Here is a 20,857-nt window from a genome sequence, read left to right as displayed (position 1 = left end):
GTGTCATAAGTAGAAGTGTGATGTACATAATTGTGCCGTAAAAGCAAGAGAAGTTAAGAACCAGAGTGATTTCAGTATATGTGTTGTAAACCTGTGTAGTAGCGGTTTTAGGTGGTTGTACATAGTGGATCAAAAGCTGCAGCCAACAAGAATATGATGAAGGCGAAAGGCTATAAATACTAGACACTTCATTTCTACAGAAAATCTTCAACCGATTATCCGAGAATTGTTCGTCTCAATATACAAAATCACACCTTCCCTGGAGTTACATCCAAATCTCATTAATCTCACATCCCTCTTTTTTCTCTTTCTCCCCAAACATACTAGGATCATAGACGTTCACTAAATGCCGACCCAACCAAACTTGTTCACAATTCGACACAGGTGTGGCAAATGCAAACATCAAAGGGGTTTCTCACCAGGGAGATAAGAGGGGGAGCCGCCCTCGACCTGGTTCTTTTTTCTGTTGAACATGCCGCTAAGAGTAGGCAAGAGCGTCTTTTTCGTAATGGATGTATTATCTTTGTTCAACTTCCGGGCCTCAACAGTTTTCGTTTGAGGGTTCTGCTTTTGAATTCTGTAATGTCGTGGGGATGATTCCACTGACGTCTCTGTTTCTGCCAGTATCCGCAGTGCAGCATCAGCTGCTTTCTTCTGCTCCCTTTCTCGCCACCTTCGGAGCTCTCCTTCCACTGCCTTTTTCGCGGCTTCAGCCATTTCTGCCCTCTTTTTGGTCTCCTCAGTTGCAGCCTTCATTTCCTCCATTTCCTTCTGGGTTGCCTCTAACCTCTTCAAGGCCTCGTTTTCACTAGCCTTCACAGCTTCCACCTGAGCCATGGCAGCAGCCACTTTCATTTCTGCTAATGTATCATACTCCTCAACCTTTCGGCTCAAAGACTCGTACTCATCCTTTGATATAGTGATCTTGGCACCAGACTCGGAAATTGATGCCCTAGCAGCATTTGTTCTCTCAGATAGAACTCTAATCTGTTCAAGGGCCCTTTCTTCTGCGGCTTTAGCCTCTTCGGCTTCTACCAAGGCAAGTCTCAGCTTCTTTTCTGCTTCTTTTACAGCAAGTTTAGTGGTTTCTGCTTCCTTCTTCAACTCCTCTGCTTTTATCTTCATCTCTTCTGCTTCTCGTCTTGCATTCTCGGTTTCTGAAGATAGCTGGTTTAGTGCGGCTATCATTTCATTGGAAGCACCTCTTGCTTTAGATTCTTCTGCCAGGCATGCTTCAAGCTCAGACTTAGTTTTCCGCAGTTTGACATGTAAATTCCCAGCAAGCGATTCTGTTTCTGCTTCCTTCTCCTTCAGTTCAACATGCTCTTTCCTCACATTCTCAAGCTCCACCTTGAGGGCTTCAACTAAGTTTCTGAGGCTGCTTTCTTCTTCGGCTACTTTATTCAGTGATTCCTTAGCATCATCTATCTCCAAAGTGACACTTCTGAGAGAATCTAAATCCGAAGCCCTTGCATTCTCCATTTGCTTTTGCAATGCTCCAACTTCATTCAAAGTTTCAGAAAGTTGTGCTTCAAGATTTCTAGAAAGTTCTGGATCAAACTCTTTTTTAAGAGAAAGCAATTTCTTTTCTGACTCTTCCAGTGTACCTTTATAGGACTGCCTCAAAACATCCTTTTCAGCAAATATCTTTGCTTGCTCCTGCTGGGCTTCCATAGACGCGAGCTTCACTTCCCCAATTGATTCTTGTACAGCCGAAATTTCCATCGAGATCTCATTAACCCTCTCCACATTGGCCTTGGCTGCATCTTCAGCTTCTGCTACCTGTTTGATGGCAGCAGCTTTTGCTTCCAAGGATGCATCACAGTCTTGACGGATTTTCTGTAACTCTTGCTTTGCAGAATTAAGTTCAGTAATCACACTCATGTACTGTGCTCTTGCAGATTCCAAGTCTTGTTTCCAAGCACCATCAGTTCCCGCAAGGTTGCCACAGTTTGCTTCTTCAAGTTGCTTTGCCTGACTTTTTGCAGCTTCTGTCGCCTTTATTGCAAATTCCTTACTTTCACTGAGGGCTTTCACCTTGTTTGACAAATCCTCAAGAATTGCCTTGGATTTTTCAAGCTCCACAAGTGCTTGGGCTTTAGTAGTTTCAGCATTCTTCAGTTGTTCCTTCAACTTGTACAGTTCTTTTTGGGCCAGATGAAGCTGTGTCTCGTTGGCTAGCACCCTCTGCATCGAAACAACAAAAATTTGTAAACGACATCACCTCAAGATAAATTTGGATACTAGAAGAGCATGCATTAACCAAGCAGTTGCATTACAACGAGTACAACTTCTGTATAGTTAATCATCTCACAAGAACAAAGAATTTCAATTAATCTATAGACCGAATGGAGGAAAAGAATGCATGATTTACACATAAGCAAGACTAAACCATTCACATCCATAGCTACAAATATACAACTTACTTCAAAAGAAGCTTCGTTACTAAAATAAATTCTCATGATAGGTGGACATATTATGAGTTATCGACATCCGAAGAATAACTTCCTTCAAGAGTAACCTATGTGAAGTTTTTCAAAAATATACATACAACATATATGTGGTTCCTAAACGGAAAGGTAAAGGAATTAAAAATACCTCTGCTGAATTAGCTTTTGGCTTCTTAATGGCAGGTTTCTCCCCCGAGAATGCGCCTTCACCAAATAGTGAAACAGCATCTTTAACAGATTGGAAAGGTGCCCTGGTGTCGATCTCTCCCACCTCCACCTTAGGAATAGGAGAACTGGTAGCACTTTTTGCAACCATACTGGTCTACTATTTCTTAAACTTCGACTGCTTGCTGAAAATGATAAATAAAGTTTTTAACATATATACTAGAGGAAGGAGAAAGGAGGATAGCCGAATGCTGCCAACACCACATCTCGCAGTAACTGAACATCAAATTCAACCAAATGCTCATTAAATTTCATACAAACAGTACAGGAAAGACAAACGGCCTCACAGGACATGGTTACAAGGATAAAAAACAGTAGAGTAATAGAGAAACGACCTAAAATTCTGACAACATTCGCGCTCTAAAATTTCACCAACGCCAAGGTATAAAACAGTCCACACCATAGGTGAAACATGTCTTTAATTTCAGAAAAGGCCACAAATTTTCCATGGACACACCAACTTTATCGTTTCATCAACGGCATTGGATTCACACACGATTATTCGTAACTGAATGCGGCGATTTCAATTCACCTTCAACACGATGAATCAATTTTCATTAACTAGTTTCAATTTGACATTTTATACCAGAAAGTTCGATTTCATAAACAGTCTAAAGGCCTCCGCAATGATGCTTCGCCGAAACCAGTTCAAAGATTCACCACTAAATTTATAAACATTCACATAATCATAAGACATCATTACATTATTTTAATTCTTCAAGAAAATGGGACCATGTAATCATCAACACACATCTTTAACAACGAAACAGTCCTTACAAAATTCAAGTCTTAAAAAAAAAAAAAATCAAAACAAATTCAAAAGAAATCAAAACAATTAAAATTTCAATATTTCTTTACAATTATTCAGTAAAATATCAAACCATCATGCCATCAGACGAATTGGGTAAAAAATAAAAAAGGAACAAAATTTAAACTTGCAAATATGTGAGAGTTGCTTACCCAAAAACTTAATCAAATCCCCACAAATTTACGCACCATAAACCCTAGAAATCACCGGAGTCCGGAAACCAAAGCGCCACTTGGATCATCCACGCAACGACGAACTCCGACCATCTTCCCCGATCTTCATTTCCTTCCGAAGCCGAAACCCTTTTAAATTCTCGACCAAAGAACCAAAACCCACCAAGAAAAATCTCTAAGTTGGGCCAGAATTCCCGAGAAAAATTCAAACTTTCTCGGTAAAGCCGGTGTTTTTTCCTGGAAAATAAAAACAGAGAAAAAGGGGGAAAACAACCGAACCGATCTTTGGGTTTGAAATATAATCGGGTTTTTGTTTTCTTGGACGTTAGAAACGGATAGAGAGGGTCTACACTGTTTTAGAGAGAGACGGGTTTGAAAATTCGAAAGCTGGTTGAAGACAAATATTACATCAGAAGGTCAGTCCGCGAAAGAGGAGAGAGAGAGAGAGAGAGAGAGAGAGAGAAGTATCCCGTGGGATATCTCTCTTGTCCTTGCCTGTCTTTTAACTGCATAACGAATTGTACGCGTCGGACGATTTTACCCTTGTGATTTAAAAATTGTAATGGTCAGCTGGTTGATTTTTGAATGTTACCGTCACACGAGATGGTGTATCACGTGTTTCTATAAAATAGTGGATTATGTGTGTTAAAAAGTTAATAACTTAAAAATTAAAATTATTCCACCACTTACATAAAAATACGTGATGTACCATTCGTGTTCATGTCACAACTAAAAAATTTCTCCTAAAGCAATCAGTCAGCAAGTGTGTAGGGGGGCAAGTGAGTGTGATGACGTGGCACCGTCCAAGGGAGAAAGAGATGGGTTTGGTTAGATTGTGAATTGTGAAAGGAATAGTTTGCCTTTTGGTTGTTTGTTTGCTAAAAATGTCAAACCAATGAGGCAATGACCAATGCATATGATGATGTGATGTGGGGTTTGGATGGATAATGGTGTTTTACCTCTTTTCCATCCCATTTCATTCTGTCCATTCCTTCTCGTCCACGCCCGTTGACCTCTAAGATTCATTCTATCTTATTTCGTCACGTACTAAATGTTCTCCTAATAAATATTTTCCAAGCATAAATGGTTTGAATAATAAATGATTCATCATGATTTTTGAATTAGAATTTTACCCAAACAGTAAGATAGTCAAAATGATCTATGAGATTGACATAACTCTTTGTATTGATCCTTGAGACTTAAAATTGATAGAGTTGGTTCTTGAATTTGTCTACCATCAATCATTTTAGTTATTTCATGAAAAATCTCCGTTTGATAAGGTAAAATGACAAAAATATCTCAATTTTTGCAGTATCATTTTGGTTCATTGTTATTTAAACTAAGGTATTTTTGTGATCTTGATCTTTATTTAATAGAGATTTTACCCGGAATAACCAAAGAAATGATGACAGTCAAACTCAAAGACCACATCAATTCCAAATCTTATGGATTAAAGTAAGAAGTTATACCGATCTCAAAGATCATTTTGGATAAAAAGTTTTTTTTTTTTTTTTGTTTAATTCTTGGTGGGAAAACTAGATATATCGGTCAAATTCTAATTGCGTTAGTAGTAACCTTCTAATTCAAATGATTGAGAGCATAATTTTAAACTCAAATAATTGAGAGCATTTTTTTTCCGAACCCAAAGTCATATGTTCTATTCTCCAATCCGAAACCTAAACTTAGAGATGGGTCATCCTTTTCGCTTTCTTGAATGGAAGAGGATCCATTCATGAGCTCAGGATGGGGATCCTTCTGACCACGAAATCCGAACCGTTCAAATTTAATCCAACGACTTCAAACAGGGAGACCTTCTAAAAGTTATAATAATTGCAACCGTTGGATTAAATTTGAACGACCCAAATTTCGTGGTCAGGAGGATTCCTATCCTAAGCTCAGAAGAATATCCTCTTCCTTATTGAAGAGCAATCAACCTATTTTGTTGACCCAAATTTTAGTAGGAATGCACTGGCGATGGCCTGTATATCTAACTCATGGGACATAAAGCAACATCAAGCCCATTCTTAATCCATGCGCCACATTTAGTTTGGTACTCTTGAAACCTAATTAAAGTGACAACGCAGAACAAGGTTGAAGCTAGCTCCTGTTATTACGGTTGGTTCGGTATGGAATTACAAACTGAAAATGGGATTCCGAATCCCAAATCAAAAATATTTAGGACGGGAATTTGAAGACTAATCCTGAATTAAAATTTCGGTATTTCTAATTTTCAGGATTTTTCAAATATTTTCAGCATTTCGGGATGGATCAGGATTGGATTTTAGGTATTGGGCTTTTGGGTTGAAATTTGAGATTTTTGACTATATGCTAAAATTTGGGCTTTAGGCCTAAAATTTTGTTCCCTAATTTCATATCAATTGAAATTTAGGTTTTTTACCTTATACCAATTGAAATACCAATTCATTCATACCAAGTCAAATTGATGTTCCAAAGTTTCAAACTACTTAATTTTAAACTCCCATTTATAATATAGTCTACTATCAAACTACTTAAATTCAATATTTAATTTGTATGTAATGGAAATAAATAAATAAATATATATATATATATATATATATATTTTGGTTCAGTTCGGGATTCCCAACTATTGAATATGTTATCCCGATTCCTATACCGAAAGGTTCGGGATCGGTTTGATATGGATCCCAAAAATTTCGGTACTATTGGTTTGAGAAATTTTCGATATGAGATTGAGATTTTTTTTTGTTTGGTTTGGGATTTTCGGGAAAATTTTCCAACCCTACATGTCATCTCAAATCAAAGGCATGCTCTTGGAATACCATGTCACTTCTTTTTTTATTAGTTTTACTATTATTAAGGGGATTAAGAGATTTCAAAACTATTACATCAATATAATGGCGAGGAAAGTTTCGAACTCAGGACGCATGATTAGAAACTTAACCCCTTATCTACTAAGATATTGGACCACATGCACCATGTCTCACCACAATACCATAAGTTGCTCAAATTGAAAGATGGAATGATAAACTTCATAATGTAAATGTAGCCATAAAGAACATGGGTTATTACTTAACAACTGCCGTACATATTTTTATCCAAGTGATACGTTAATTGATCCAGTTTTATACCAACTTGGCTGCGAACACCAAGTATCATATTTCCTCAAATATCATAACACTAGTAAGCAAATGAAAGTGTTGTGGTGTTGTTTTGATGCTCGTCTTTTTCTTTCCTACCCCTTCCATTCCCAAAATCTTTAGAGTTAATGATATCTTTTTTTTCAAAAAAAAAAAAAATATTGAAGCTATTTCTAAATTTTCTTTCACTTTCTAGGCAACCAAACAGGGCATGGAACCTTTTGCTTGTATAGCAAGTTTTGATCTTTTTTTCTTCTGTTCTCTGACCCATCTCTTTAAAAAGTATAATTTTTTGTTTTCGAGAATTCATTGTTTTAAATCAGATTGTAAATAGTTTGTGGAAGAATTGTAATGGGGCATTATAATTCTTATTTTTATCTGTTTCGGATTCATAAGTAATCTTTCCTGCATTTACTGGCCGAATTGATAAGATAAATAGCTCATAGCATACATAGCTAAACCGAAACCCAGTGTTCATGTCTGTAATATGGATCATAGCGATCATACAATGCCGTCGAAATTTTCAGGTGAAGGGACCTTCCGGTGACCAGATTCATGATATTTTTTGTGACGAAGACTACTGACAAGTTTGAGTTTTTCGTTCGTCGCGAAGGAGTCCATCAGTTTTGCTTCACCAACAAGTCTCCCTATCATGAAACCAGAGATTTCGATACACATGTTAGCCATTTTACGTTCTACGATCAACATGCAAAAGATGGTGAGCAATTGATATGCGGAGCACTTTAACCCATTGTTAGAACAGGTACCAAAGCTCGGACCAAAACTGGATAATTCACATTCTATCAGCCGAGAAGGGCTAAGAGCGAGGAGTGGTCCGCTTGGGTGGATGGAACAACAAAGTTCCCCTGAATCCAAGGATGCAGTAGATTGTAGGACGTGTCGTAGGCTCTTTATGACGTTCAATTTGAGTGTCGTAGGCTCTTTATGACGTTCAATTTGAGTGTCGTAGGCTCTTTATAACGTTCAATTTGAGCAGCATTGGCTGAGGCTCAGACCGAACGACAGGCAATAGGTATTTGCTCAACTCCAAGTACTTTGATGATTCCATTGAGGATTATATCCAAATAAGGCATCTCTACTACTATTCTTTTCACATTTACGCTTTCTCATTGAACTAGTATTGATCCGTGCATATAACAACAATAAAACCTTATTCTACTAAGTAGCGCCGGTTGTATGAATTCTAGATGCCACTGCACTCGGCGCCAAGTCTTCCGTTAGCTCAAAGTACTCTTGTCTTTTCCTAAAGTCTCTTTATAAGTCTTCCTCTACCCTTTTGCCCTGAGCTTATGTCTTATAATTGCATTTTCTAACTGGAGAATCTGTAAATTTTTGTTTCACTTCCCAACCGTCTTAACCGATTTTCTCTCATCTTATATTCAATGACGACCACTCATACTTTACACCGGATATCCTCGTTCTTAATCCTCCATAGTGTGCATAAACAACTATAATTCTCTAGCACCGCGTAAGCATAGTTTCTTTCTCAATCTTTTCGTAATGTAAATTGTTTCTTGCAATCGTTGATGCAGCAAACGAAGCAACGGGTCAGAGGTCGATCCATAAGGCCTTTTTTCATATCGGCAGCGCTTGTCGGTGCCAGTGCTCCCCAAGTTTTCCCACTTCGCTGCCTTTTCGGTCGGAAGCTTGGGGTGACCAGAGTCTAACCTTGACACAGCCACAATATTTTACCACAGTAGAAGAATTTTACACTTCAATTCTTGCTCCATGCTTATGTTTTTGGGCATATGCGTTAAACTGCGATTTGCAAGTAAAGCGGAATGACTCCTTCAGTATTGCTCATACATTCAAATCTAGCAAGAAATCATTTCCCTTCGTCTTCTTTTTATTGAAATGTAGACTTTATTTACCGAAACTAGATACAAATGGAAAAGAAGAAAGTTTTTCGGAATTTGAAATCCGAAACAAAATAATTTCACACTAGAGTGGTTTGATAATACAATTAGGGAAGAAGGAAAGAATGTCATAAGCAAAGCTCTAAAGCTTGAAGCAAAGATAAGACGACGAAACAGATCGGTATATTCTAATACCGATCATCACATCGAACGGACAATATAGATACAATAAGTAGTCGTCGTTCTTTACTTCTTCCATCACCAAGTTTTTTGTTTTGGTTTTATACGCCACACGGTAAATTCCATCCATCATTGCTATACAGCTCCCTATCTTCTTTGGAAATGTACGGTGGAGCCAGTTACAGAACACCGTGCTCCTCCATCGGAGCACTTAGGAGAACAACATTGTCAAGACTCTGCCGGTGGTTGATGAATGCAGCAAAACCATTTTTTCTGTGCACCAGGAAATCAAACCAAATCAAATCATCCGCAAAGAGTGAGGAATTCAAGCATATTAGATTATGGCAGCAGAAATAATCACCCTCCAGTTATTCGTTCTATTATTCTACTAATTGGAAACACAGCAGATACAGAAAACGAATAGAGAAAACGAAAAGGCCACACAATGATCAATTGACAAGAGCAAATATTTCCAGGGCCATTAGTTCTTTCAATTATTCACAATAAAACAAACAAATGTTCGAATTAGGCTACATCTGTCTAAAAGGTGAGAACCCGAGTTCAGTTAACGCATGCCAATTCCACTCGAATGGAATAATGCAGATAAAACAGCCGAATCATCTTCTATTCTTTTATTTTTCAAATATCTTGGCCCTAACATTGGATCTGTCTTTTGCCACATTCCGTTAATAGAGTTCTATATAAGTCAGTTGCATTGATTTTCACATCAAATGGTATGCTGAGTTTGACCGATAAGGCAGTGTTACATATACTTGAATATTGTACTACCGAAGTCATTTGAAAAGCAATAACTTGCAACTAAGAAAACCGCAAATAATATATTGCCATTGGTTGACTCATGTATATATCAAATTATTGGAGAAAGAAACGAGACAACAGTTATGAGAAAAAATCTTACAGATGAAGGCCTGCCAGTGCCAGGATCCACTCCTCCTCCATGCCTGATATTAGGATCAACCTTTCCTGGTGACTCGGGTTTTCCACCTGTCTTCTTCTCATCCCTAGCCTTGTTAAAGATCACAGTAAACCCCTCAGCCGAAGCAGGATCATTGACGTCCCATTCACCAAATTTTGGGAGTGGCCTGCCTTTTTCCTGTTAGAATTCAGTAATATATTCTCATTGTTATTCAGCATGGCAATGCAAGGGGCACCCAAGTAATAAGTTTACAAATCTAATGATTGCGAAGCAATTACATATTCTCTTAACTACAAAAAAATAGTATAGACAAGCACTCTGTTACATCCCGAACCTATCTGTCTTCAAGCTTACAGGTACTGGCCCCATACACCTAAAAACGTATCCCAATATCATACCACTAGTTTTTACATGCCAAACACCAATCTAACAATTCTAACCTGGTCTCAACCTTGGGCTAGTGCTATATCATTTCAACTTTGAAAACAAATTTGGTAAGGATCTGAGTCGGAATATAAGTTCTTACAAACTTTCTATTGGTAGTAAGTTTTTGCGACATTGAGTTGAAGTCCTAACTCTTGTTCAGTGCTGCATCATTTGGATAATCCTAGACCTAGAGTAAAAAATAAAAATAAAAATAAAAGAGAGGGATTTCCTCCCTGATTGTTGTGATAGGAATCACTCAAAGACAATGGGAACCACTCCAATTCATAATAGCATTTCACTGAGTTCAACACTGTAATGGAAAACCGCGAGAATGTATAAACATAAAGCAACCAGCACACCATGGAGCTAATGTCCTATGAAAAGGATAGAAAATAGATATCAGACAGGAAGGAAGAAGATCAGAAAAGGCAACTGAAACACAACTATTTAGACAACATAAATCCATTTTCACGAAGCACTTAGCACAGATGTCGAAAGATACACCAATTGACTGAAATACAAAAAAAAGATAAAGAACTCTAACCTTCCCGGACGACATAAGAACCCAGTTAAAAGAAATCTACTTAGCCCTAAATGAAATCCTTGTTTTGGGCAAGGTAATAACAACAAAACCTCTTCATCCAGCTAGTTTATGCATTCAAAGTCGGGATGAAGATCACACACATACATACAGAACCATACAAAAACTTGACCATGAGAACTTAGGAAGTACGCAATGTCCTTAATGTACTAAGGATTAAAAGTAGATACAGAAACCAGTCATAAACACCATCAGGAAGCAATCCACTCAAACAATGAAAGATAATAAACAAACAACAATACCTTTTATTCTATTACAAATTGAGCATCCAACCGGAAACCAATTGGCAACGGGTGAAGACGCCAAAGATCATTCAAACTATTTATGTAACGCTTCAATTCCCGACATGGGATTCACACTCTCGAAGCAATATACTCTCAAAAATTTCAACTTACTAATTTTGTAATAAACACGAAGAAAACTTGTCATTTTCTCACTAACCCTTTTCTGTTCATTTCATTTTCACTAAATTCCTAATTAAGCAAAACTATAAATCAAACTGAAAAACTATAATCTGCTCCTCTGAAGAATCCAAATTTTGCATCAAGTATATGTATTTACTTTAATAATGATAAAAACATAAAAATTAAAACTAAAAACATGAATTTTGCTAAAAAAATTAATATAAAACCAATGCATCTGAGAGAATTACAATCAAGCCAATACAAATTAACAAATAAATCTAAATGAATTAGAGCTCAATCCAATCAGAAATCCAGCAAATAAGCATCGCAAAGATTAAATTTAAACCAAAAACGAATAAAGCCATACAAAGATTAAGATTTTATATTCGGATTGAAGAAAGAGATTACGTACCGACATGAATTCGATCAAAAAGGAAAGAACTTTTTTATTTTCCGGGAAAATGAAATGACTCGGAAAGCAGAGAGACAGAGAGAGACGTTGGGCCAGAAATGGGCCTATAATTGCATTGTGAGATCTGGGAAAGAATATGAGGCTTTAACGGTTTTTGTTTCGGGATGAACGGCGTTATTTTGCTGACGGGAACGGAAGGATAATTCGTATCGCCGTTAAGTCGGCGTCAGCCCTGACGTGGTTTGTGCGTTTGGAATAAAATTGAGAGTCAAACAAAAAATGGAAAATCCTGCATAAAATTCATGAATAAAATCGAACCAGTTTTTCACACATTCACATTTTAGTACTGATGCATTACTACCCTTAATTTTCCTTAAAACTCAGTTAAAACGCGTAATCGTCACAAATTTATCACATATCAATTAGATGAATAATGCATTTTTTGAATAAGTGACGAAGGCTTGATATAAGAATTTGATTGACCAAAATTCGTTGGCACATATTTTCTACTTTCAGGAAGACAAGTTATAGTAAAGTCATTTAGTGGTCATCATTCCACAAGCCAACAAGTGCATAACAAACGGCCAAGGGTAAAATCATTCTTGTACCCACTTGAGCAACGAGCTCTTTGCATTTTCATTTCTTTGTTGAATGCTTATTCTCGATGCATTAAATAAAATGCATTACTAGCTCATAAGTCAAAATTTGCTAAAATAAAATAAAAGATTAGGTTAAAGTGGCCTGGTTAAAATCGTGCTGGGAGAAAACTGAATGGGAAAAACTCCAAACTTAAGAGAAAGAGTAGCACATTTACAAAGGGGTTTTTATCACAAATGGTCCCTGACATTGATCAAACACATCACAAATGGTCATTCTGTTAAAAACGTTTTGGGCAATTTTCAAAGCTTCGTAACTCAATCGTTTCTTAACCAAATTCGACCCATGATATATCAAAATGAAGATAGGAAAGTGTAGAACAAGATTATACCTATTTGGAAACCCAATGGTTGCCGGAGATGGCCGGAAAACAGCCTCAAATGTGACTGGTCCGCGAAAAAACTGGAAAACTCGCCTGAAATGGGGTAAACTTTAAACATTCATAACTTCTTCAATAATTAACGAAATCGAGTGATTCAAAACCGAAAATCATACTTCTCGATGAGACTAAGAGAATGGTAGCTTTTTTTTATGGCTAAATCGTCGTAGTTTGGCCGGAAAACGACTCGAAATTGGCTAACTCGAAAATGGTTATCCAAGTTCGAGCCATTTTCCGGTCAAACCACGGTAAATTAGCAGTCAATAAAGGTACAATTCTCTTTGTCTCATTGAGAAGTATGATTTTCATTTTTGAATCACTCAATTTCGTTGAGTATTGAAGAAGTTATGAATGTTTAACGTTTACCCCATTTCATGCGAGTTTTCCAGTTTTTTCGCGGACCAGTCACATTTGAGGCTATTTTCCGGTCATCTCCGGCAACCATTGGGCTTCCAAATAGGTATAATCTTGTTCTACACTTTTCTATCTTCATTTTGATATATCATTGGTCGAATTTGGTTAAGAAACGATTGAGTTACAAAGCTTTGAAAATTGCCCAAAAAGTTTTTAACGGAAGGACCATTTGTGATGTGTTTGATCAATGTCAGGGACCATTTCTATTGATTTTCAATGTCAGGGACCAAAATGATGTGTTTGATCAATGTCAAGGACTATTTGTGATGAAAACCCTTTACAAAGTTATAATACAAATCAGTGAAAAGGGACCAAGCAAACATAGCAATCGTTTACCCAAAAAAAAAAATAATCGCAAATATAGGAATCTGGGTTGTCGCCTATTGAAGGCCTCCCATCAGCTTCATATCACCTTGCTATCTATGTTGATGGAATAGCACGTAGGATTGAGTGTTACAGAAAATGAATGACCGAGACTAAAAATATAAGATGTAGTAGTTGTGAAAATCAAACTACATTATTGTCCATCATTTTTTTTGTATGATAGAAGACTAAGTTGTTTTTTTACCATTTTTTTATTGACAAAGAGGATTGCATTAATTAGTAAAGATAAGTAAAAAGGAAGCAAGCAAACATAGGAATCCGAGAGAAGAAACGTTGGCCGAGAAATATCCAGGATGTCGCCAATTGAAGGCCTCCCAAAGCAGCCACTCCTCCTCAACCCCCAAAACCTTGACCCAAACCAAATGCCAAAATAGAGTTAATTTCTTGATATATTAGATGATTATTTCTCATTACAAGATGAACATATATATAGGGAAAGAAAGAAGACATAAGACCTAACTTTGCCTAACTTGCCTAATTTACATAAAGTTGACTAGTCTAACTTCACTAGTCATCCAATACTCATGGCTGCTTTTAGTTGACACTCCCTTTCAAGTTGGTGCGTAAATATCTCGAATGCCCAACTTGCTGAGTGAAAGATGGAAAATCCTACTTGACACTGCCTTTGTTAAAATATTTGCTAGCTGGTCATCACTCTTCACATAAGGCAAGTTAATGGTACCATCAACCATCTTTTCCTTAATAAAGTGCCTATCCACTTCAACATGTTTAGTACGATCATGTTGAACTGGATTATGAGCAATGCTAATGGCAGCTTTGTTATCACAATAAAGTTTTGATGGCTTTGTAGAATTAAAATCTAATTCTCTCAACAAAGTCCTGAGCCATAACAATTCTTGCACACCATGTGCCATACCTCTAAATTCAGCTTCGGCACTGGATCTAGCCACTACATGTTGCTTCTTACTGCGCCAAGTAACTAGATTTCCTCCAACAAATGTAAAGTATCCAGAAGTCGATCTGCGATCAGTTACTGACCTAGCCCAATCTGCATCAGTGTACCCTTCAACTTCTTGATGTCCATGATTGGAAAACATCAAGCCTTTTCCAGGGGCAAACTTCAAATACCTGAGAATGCGTTGTACAACATCCATGTGCGCTTCACTTGGCCTATGCATAAATTGACTCACTACACTTACAGCGTAGGCTATGTCAGGTCGTGTATGAGACAAATAAATCAACCTCCCAACTAATCTTTGGTACCTTTCCTTGTTAGCTGGAACTTGATCATGATAGTCTCCCAATCTATGGTTTTGCTCAATTGGTGTGTTTGCAGGTTTACAAGCTAACATCCCAGTCTCAGTTAATAAGTCTATAACATATTTCTTTTGAGAAAGAAAAATGCCATGCTTTGATCTTGCAATTCAATACCCAAGAAATATTTCAGAGTACCCAAGTCCTTCATTTCAAATTCCTTGGCTAGATACTTTTGAAGTTTTTGAATTTCCTCGACATCATTACCTGTAACCACCATATCATCCACATAAACAATTAAGGCTGTAAGTTTACCTCTATCATGCTTAAGAAATAAGGTATGGTCAACTTGAGTTTGTTTGAACCCATAACTTCTCATCGATTGAGCGAACCTGCCAAACCATGCCCTTGGTGATTGTTTCAATCCATACAAGGACTTTCTCAACTTGCATACTTTGCCAATATCGCAAGTGGTAGTGAATCCTGGAGGAAGATCCATGTATACCTCTTCATCCAAGTCTCCATGTAAAAATGCATTTTTTACATCAAACTGTCGTAGAGGCCACCCTAGATTTGCTGCCAATGACATAAGAACCCTAATAGTGTTGATCTTCGCTACCGGAGCAAATGTCTCCTGATAATCAATGCCATAGGTTTGAGTATAACCTTTGGCTACCAGTCTAGCCTTGTACCTTTCCACTGAACCATCAGTTTTATGCTTTACTGTGAACACCCATCTACACCCAACAGGTTTCTTGCCTTCAGGAAGTTTAACCAGTTCCCAAGTGGAGTTTTTTCGAAGCGCTTCCATCTCTTCAATCATAGCCTTTTTCCATTTTGGATCTTTAAGAGCATCCTGTAACTTATTAGGAACTGAGACTAATGACAATTGGTTTGCAAAAGATATATAAGAGTTTGACAAGTGATGAGATGAAACAAAATTAGATATAGGATATTGAATACCCTTTGTAGAAGAATGACCATAACGAACAGGGGGTATCCCTCGATTTTCTCGAATAGGATAACGAGCTTGAGACTCACGATGTGGTTCATTTGAATCATTTGGATCATCACTTAATGAAATCTCATGATTGGACTCATCAAATATAGTAGGCTGAAGAGAGGGAGAATAAGTGGTTACCTCAGGATAATTCGTACGAGTAGCAGCTGATTGGTCAGAGAGTTGGTCAATGTGGGGATCTATCTGTGGGTGGTCTATCTCATCATCCTTTTTCTTTATCTACCCTTTTTCTTGTCCTCTCATACACCTTCAATATTTTTTCACCTTATGCCTCATCATTAGGCAAATTTGAACCATCACCAACATCAGACAAGTGTTCATCTGAAAAATGCATACCACCAATGTCAAGCGGCAACTTCTCTTCCTCCTTACTCCACATCTCCCCCTGAAAAGAAGTGGCCAAATCTTCTTTTGAAAAAAATGCCTCGTGTTCCCGAAAGGTAACATCCATAGAGACAAAAAATTTCCCAGTTGGAGGCTAGTAACATCGATACCCTTTATGAGTAGCAGAATAGCCAATAAACACACATTTAATGGCTCTAGGATCCAACTTATCACGATTTTGCATGGGGACGTGAACGTAGCAGACACAACCAAACACTTTTGGAGGAATATGAAGGAGTGAAGGAAGAGAATGATATTGGGAAAGGGTCTGGATAGGTGTTTGAAATTGGAGAACACGTGATGGCATGCGATTGATAAGAAAAACAGCTGTGTGAATGGCATCACCCCAAAATCGTTTAGGAACGTCCATAGCAGAACATAAAGATCGAGCCACATCCAAGAGATGACGATTTTTACGTTCTGCTATACCATTCTGTTGAGGAGTATGTGGACAAGATGTTTGATGAATGATACCGTGTTGGTGAAAAAATGTTCCAAGTCCATAATTCAAATATTCTTTCCCATTGTCAGATCGAACAACTTGAATTTTAGCATGAAATTGGGTTTGAATCATTTGATGAAAGATTGGAAAAATACTCATAACCTCACTCTTATTTTTGAGTAAGTATACCCAAGAAACTCGAGTGCAGTCATCAATGAAAGAGACAAAGTATTTAGCACCAGTATAAGTAGGAATATGAAATGGTCCCCAAACATCAGAATGAATAAGAGAGAAATGAACATTACTTTTATGGGAACTTAAAGGAAATGAGACACGATTATTTTTAGAAAAAAATGCAAGTTTCACAATGGAAATCAGAAACCTTGACTTTAGAAAACAAAGAAGGGAATAGATATTGCAGGTACTGAAAGGAAGGGTGTCCCAATCATTTGTGCCATAACCAAATTTTTTCAGAAGCTTCAGATTGTTTAGCCTCCACTTAACAACTGTAACTTGTCTTCTCACAATCTGGTGGTAAGTCCAAGTAGTATAGACCTCCCCGCTCTCTACCATGACCAATCAATGCTTTCGTTCGAATATCCTGAAACCAACAATGGGTAGGAGAAAAGATGGCAAGACAGTTTAGTTGATTTGTAAGTTTACCAATGGAAAGAAAATTGTGAGAAAGATTAGGAACATGTAAAACAGATGAGAGAGATAGGCCTGGTGTTATGAGATGGAGCCTGCTCCAAGCACTAGAGTGGAAATACCGTTAGCAATGTTAACGGTATTTAAAGGTGGAGTAGTGTGAGAAACAAACCATGTGGAATTATTGGTCATGTGATCAGAAGCCCCTGAATCAATGATCCAAGGTTTATTGGGCGGAACAATTGTAATGTTCAAGGCAAAACCAAAGTTACCTGTATCGACTAAGGAAGTAGAAGCAGTAGTAGGTGGAACTGAGTGAGCAGATTGATCTACCCGAGGTATGGAAGGCGTTGGTGTCAGGTGTGCTGGTGATCCACCAATGCTTTTCTTTTGATTTTCCTTCTTTTGAACCCACCAATCAGGATATCCATGCAGCTTGACACAAGTGTCTTTAGTATGCTTATCCTTGTCACAATAAGTACATTTCCTTGTATCAGTAGTTTTTGATACACCTAATCGAGAATTGGAGACTCCACGGGGAAATTGAGACGGAGCAGCTACCATGGCTGATCCTTCCACTTATGGGCCAACCAACATAATGGTTTGCCTACTTGCTTCAGCATTCACAAGAGCATAAGCAGCACGAACAGAAGGCAGAGGTGTTTGAGTCAAAACTTGACTGCGAACACGATCTAAATGAGGATCAAGACCAGCCAGAAAATCATACAATCTTTCTTCCGAAATTTCTGTCTCTCGGGTAGCAATATCATCGGCGCACTTCAATTTTCTAGGACGCAAGAAATCAATTTCTTGCCATGTTTGCTGAAGTTTACCATAATATGCAGATAAAGGTTCTCCATTCTGGCGAGTTGCCAGTGCTTGACGACGAAGTTCGTATAATTTTGATGCATCTTTTTCAATTGAGTAAGTTTGGGTAACAGCATCCCAAACATCTTTTGCAGTAGAGAGTCTGAGAAAAATGGCTCGTACATCTTTGGTCATGGAGTTGAGTAACCATGATTGAACCATGGCATTATCTTCCTCTCATATAGCATACAGTGCATCAGCTTGTGCTGGTGCCATTTTTTTCCCACTGACATAAGACCATTTACCTTTGCCAATGATGTAGATGCGGACACTTTGGGACCATGAGGAATAGTTGGACCCATCCAACTTGTCTGGGGTGATATGTAGAGACATATCACTTTGAGTAACAGTAGCTGAAACAGTGGTCTTGGAGTCACCCATTATTACTGCCTCAGAGGTTATGGGTAAATTTGTTGGGTGATTCCAACAGGTATGGCTTATGGGGTATTGTTTTTTTTTTTTTTGAGGAAAGATTTCTGGGTTTTTTTTTTGCAGAGATACTGCAAATGGGAAGAATATGGGAAACGATGCAATGGAATATGTATGGTTAACAAGCTGAATATGGGTAATAATGTTGGCAGATATGGCCAACTGAAAAAGAGTAAGATTGGATTGGTATGAAGGTAGAAGACTTGCAAAATAGCAGGTCTTATTGGGTAAATGGCAGTAGTGCCAATAAGTGAATCAGAATAGAAACTCTTTTTTGATCAGAATTGCTCTGATACCATGCCAAAATAGAGTTAATTTCTTGATATATTAGATGATTATTTCTCATTACAAGATGAACATATATATAGGGAAAGAAAAAAGACATAAGACCTAACTTTGCCTAACTTGCCTAATTTACATAAAGAAAGTTGACTAGTCTAACTTCACTAGTCATCCAATACACATGGCTGCTTTTAGTTGACACCAAATATTGTGGATTACTTTACTTTACAAGAATAAACATGATTAAGTACCCCAAAAAAAGAAGAATAAAGATGATTAATAATAATAATACTATTAATATTAAAACATTCCTCGAGAGATGATACCTGGACCATCAGCTTCACATCTGCTTATAATCTATCCATATGAAAGGGATGTGGGATATTTTGTGCCAGTAGCGTCCTTTTCCTGGTTGGCATCTCTCTTTTAGCACTGGACACTCATATATGGTAAGTCGCTCTAGTGAAGGAGGCAGACCCTCCTCTGGAATGGATGCTAGCTTTGGACAATTGGAAAGATCCAGAGATTGAAGGGAGGTGAGGAATTGAAAGCCCTTGCTGCTCAGTTTCTTCAGATTCGGGAAGCCATCTATTGAGAGGTTAGTGAGAGATTTGGGGAAGAGCGTCTCCATCCGTACCATGTCGGGTGGAAACGACACCGTATCCGGGTCTGTACTACGGATTCCCAACTCCCTAAGAGAGGTGAGTCTGTGCAACCCCCACTCCAACTCCCACAATGACTTGCAGCTCTTGACCTTCCCAATTTCAAGTGATGTTAGGTTGGGAGGAAAAGTCAAACCTTCACGGTAGTCGATGCTCAATTCCTCAAGAGAGTTGAGATTGTGCATGTCTTCGGGCAACGCCTCCAATTTGTTGCATCCGATGATCCAGATCTTTCTCAGGTTGGAGGGTCTTCTCCCCCCACTCAGTCTCGGGATGGAAACAAGACTTCCACAGTTCCCAATACCTAGAGTTTGAAGATTGCTGAGGTGGCATAAGCCATCCGGTAAGGATTTCAGATTTTGACAATTCCAGATCCTAATATATTCAAGACAATCATTAGTGTTGTCGCGGAAGAACCCGTCCCCTGCGATTAGCTCCAGTCGGTCACAATTCTCTAAATCAAGGTGTTTAAGTGTCCTGGGAAGCTGGCCACTCAATGATAACGACATCAGAGATTCACAACCTCGGATACGTAAATACTCAAGACAACTATGAGAAAAAGACGACCAAGAAGAACCAACAGCCTCCTCATCTACTAGTGATTTCAAACTTTTGCAATCTTTTATCTCTGTTCTTCTGAGATTTTGGGGAATCTGGAATTTTGCAAAATATATCAACGAATCGCACGATGTAATCTGGATGTCTTTAAGAGAAGGTAGACCAACATCTGGGAAAGAAACTAGACTTGAACATTCGTGTATGCGAAGCTCTTGAAGAGACGACAGCTGATTTAATCCTTTTAGTAGCTTCGAAAGATTTTCGCACTTTTTTAACTCCAGAAATTCAAGCTTGCACTCCGATATTTGCAACTCCTCAGCTTCTTTTCCCAATTCTTCAACTAGACGAGAGTTGTCTTCAATTTCCAAACTGCCAAGAGAAGTCAACTGCTGCAATAATCTACCCTCCTCATTCTTCAGTGAAGACGTCACCTCCTCACATCCACTGATCTTCAAATCTCTAACCTTGGTTAATCCCTTCTTCAACAACTCCCCTGTTTGCAGAGACATCATCTCCGAAATGTTTGAAAGGCACAAGGACTCTAACAACTCAAACTCAACCTTAGCAGCTGTATGCACCAACACTTTACAACCGTCAATGTTTAATTGACGAAGTTGTTTGCAGTTGGCAATTGAAACCACTAATTCTTCACATTCAACAATTTTAAGCTTAGCTAAAGAATTGAGGTTCTCTGGCAGTTTACCCTCCAGTTTAGAACATTTTTTTACTAAGAGTGTTTTCAAGCAAGGGAAAGCACCACCTTCGTGATCGGCTTGGAAAGGAAGCCATTCCTTCCAATGCTGCATTTCCACAAACTCAAGAGTCTCTAATACCGGAAAAGGCAACATACGCTCTCCATAAAACTCAGCACCAACACTTTCCACTGCATTCATTCCACTAATA

The 20,857-nt window shown here is 38.1% G+C and overlaps 4 protein-coding genes, 1 long non-coding RNA gene and 1 pseudogene across 12 annotated transcripts in view; 2 read left to right on the top strand and 4 right to left on the bottom strand.

The window, feature by feature from the left end:
- Positions 1-53: 53 nt before the first annotated feature.
- On the bottom strand, positions 54-4,114 carry LOC126588850 (WEB family protein At5g55860-like). Its single transcript, XM_050253996.1, has 3 exons — positions 3,636-4,114; positions 2,599-2,800; positions 54-2,187 (listed from the first exon to the last, which is right to left on the bottom strand). The coding sequence occupies exons 2-3, from the start codon at positions 2,764-2,766 to the stop codon at positions 403-405; spliced, it is 1,953 nt and encodes a 650-aa protein (XP_050109953.1). The 5' UTR covers positions 2,767-2,800; positions 3,636-4,114; the 3' UTR covers positions 54-402.
- A 3,137-nt stretch (positions 4,115-7,251) lies between these two features.
- LOC126589234 (transmembrane emp24 domain-containing protein p24beta2-like) lies at positions 7,252-8,463 on the top strand (annotated as a pseudogene).
- Positions 8,464-8,708: 245 nt separating this feature from the next.
- The window catches only part of LOC126591073 (protein NOI4-like), a 42,882-nt gene continuing 30,733 nt past the window's right edge, over positions 8,709-20,857 (bottom strand). For 3 of the 4 annotated variants that reach the window (XM_050256633.1, XM_050256629.1, XM_050256634.1), the window contains exons 2-3: positions 9,752-9,946; positions 8,709-9,105 (exon numbers count right to left, since the gene is read on the bottom strand). In XM_050256633.1, coding sequence (XP_050112590.1) covers positions 9,061-9,105; positions 9,752-9,946 — 240 coding nt within the window. In that variant the 3' untranslated portion in view covers positions 8,709-9,060. Of the gene's footprint in view, positions 9,106-9,751; positions 9,947-11,612; positions 11,728-20,857 lie in introns of those variants that run through there. The other variant, XM_050256630.1, reaches the window with a different exon arrangement.
- LOC126591067 (putative disease resistance protein RGA3) overlaps positions 11,612-20,857 on the bottom strand; it is a 72,523-nt gene continuing 63,277 nt past the window's right edge. For 2 of the 4 annotated variants that reach the window (XR_007612244.1, XR_007612245.1), the window contains one exon: positions 11,612-12,368. Coding sequence is in view for 1 of the 4 variants with exons in the window: in XM_050256620.1 (XP_050112577.1) it covers positions 19,075-20,418 (1,344 nt within the window). In the remaining 3 variants the exon portion in view is untranslated. Of the gene's footprint in view, positions 12,369-13,508; positions 13,794-19,060; positions 20,419-20,857 lie in introns of those variants that run through there. The other 2 variants (XM_050256620.1, XM_050256626.1) reach the window with 2 other exon arrangements.
- On the bottom strand, positions 16,740-17,720 carry LOC126591072 (uncharacterized). Its single transcript, XM_050256628.1, has 2 exons — positions 17,429-17,720; positions 16,740-17,109 (listed from the first exon to the last, which is right to left on the bottom strand). Exons 1-2 carry the CDS (start codon positions 17,718-17,720, stop codon positions 17,075-17,077), a joined length of 327 nt encoding a protein of 108 aa, XP_050112585.1. The 3' UTR covers positions 16,740-17,074.
- LOC126591075 (uncharacterized) overlaps positions 19,253-20,857 on the top strand; it is a 48,994-nt gene continuing 47,389 nt past the window's right edge. For both annotated transcript variants that reach the window (XR_007612252.1, XR_007612251.1), the window contains exon 1: positions 19,253-19,379. This is a non-coding gene — a long non-coding RNA (uncharacterized LOC126591075). The remainder of the gene's footprint in view (positions 19,380-20,857) is intronic.

The sequence above is a fragment of the Malus sylvestris genome, chromosome 11 (genome assembly GCF_916048215.2).
Source record: "Malus sylvestris chromosome 11, drMalSylv7.2, whole genome shotgun sequence".
Lineage (NCBI taxonomy): Eukaryota > Viridiplantae > Streptophyta > Magnoliopsida > Rosales > Rosaceae > Malus > Malus sylvestris.
This window is presented reverse-complemented; position numbering and strand designations above follow the sequence as displayed.

What these genes read in the sequence shown, in the direction of transcription:
- LOC126588850 (XM_050253996.1), bottom strand. Translation starts at nt 2,766, where the DNA reads ATGGTTGCAAAAAGTGCTACCAGTTCTCCTATTCCTAAGGTGGAGGTG. An exon ending in CAAAAGCTAATTCAGCAGAG is followed by an intron (nt 2,188 to 2,598) that starts GTATTTTTAATT and finishes GTTTCGATGCAG; the next exon opens with AGGGTGCTAGCCAACGAGAC.
- LOC126591072 (XM_050256628.1), bottom strand. Translation starts at nt 17,720, where the DNA reads ATGGTAGCTGCTCCGTCTCAATTTCCCCGTGGAGTCTCCAATTCTCGA. An exon ending in TACTTCCTTAGTCGATACAG is followed by an intron (nt 17,110 to 17,428) that starts GTAACTTTGGTT and finishes TGTTGGTTTCAG; the next exon opens with GATATTCGAACGAAAGCATT.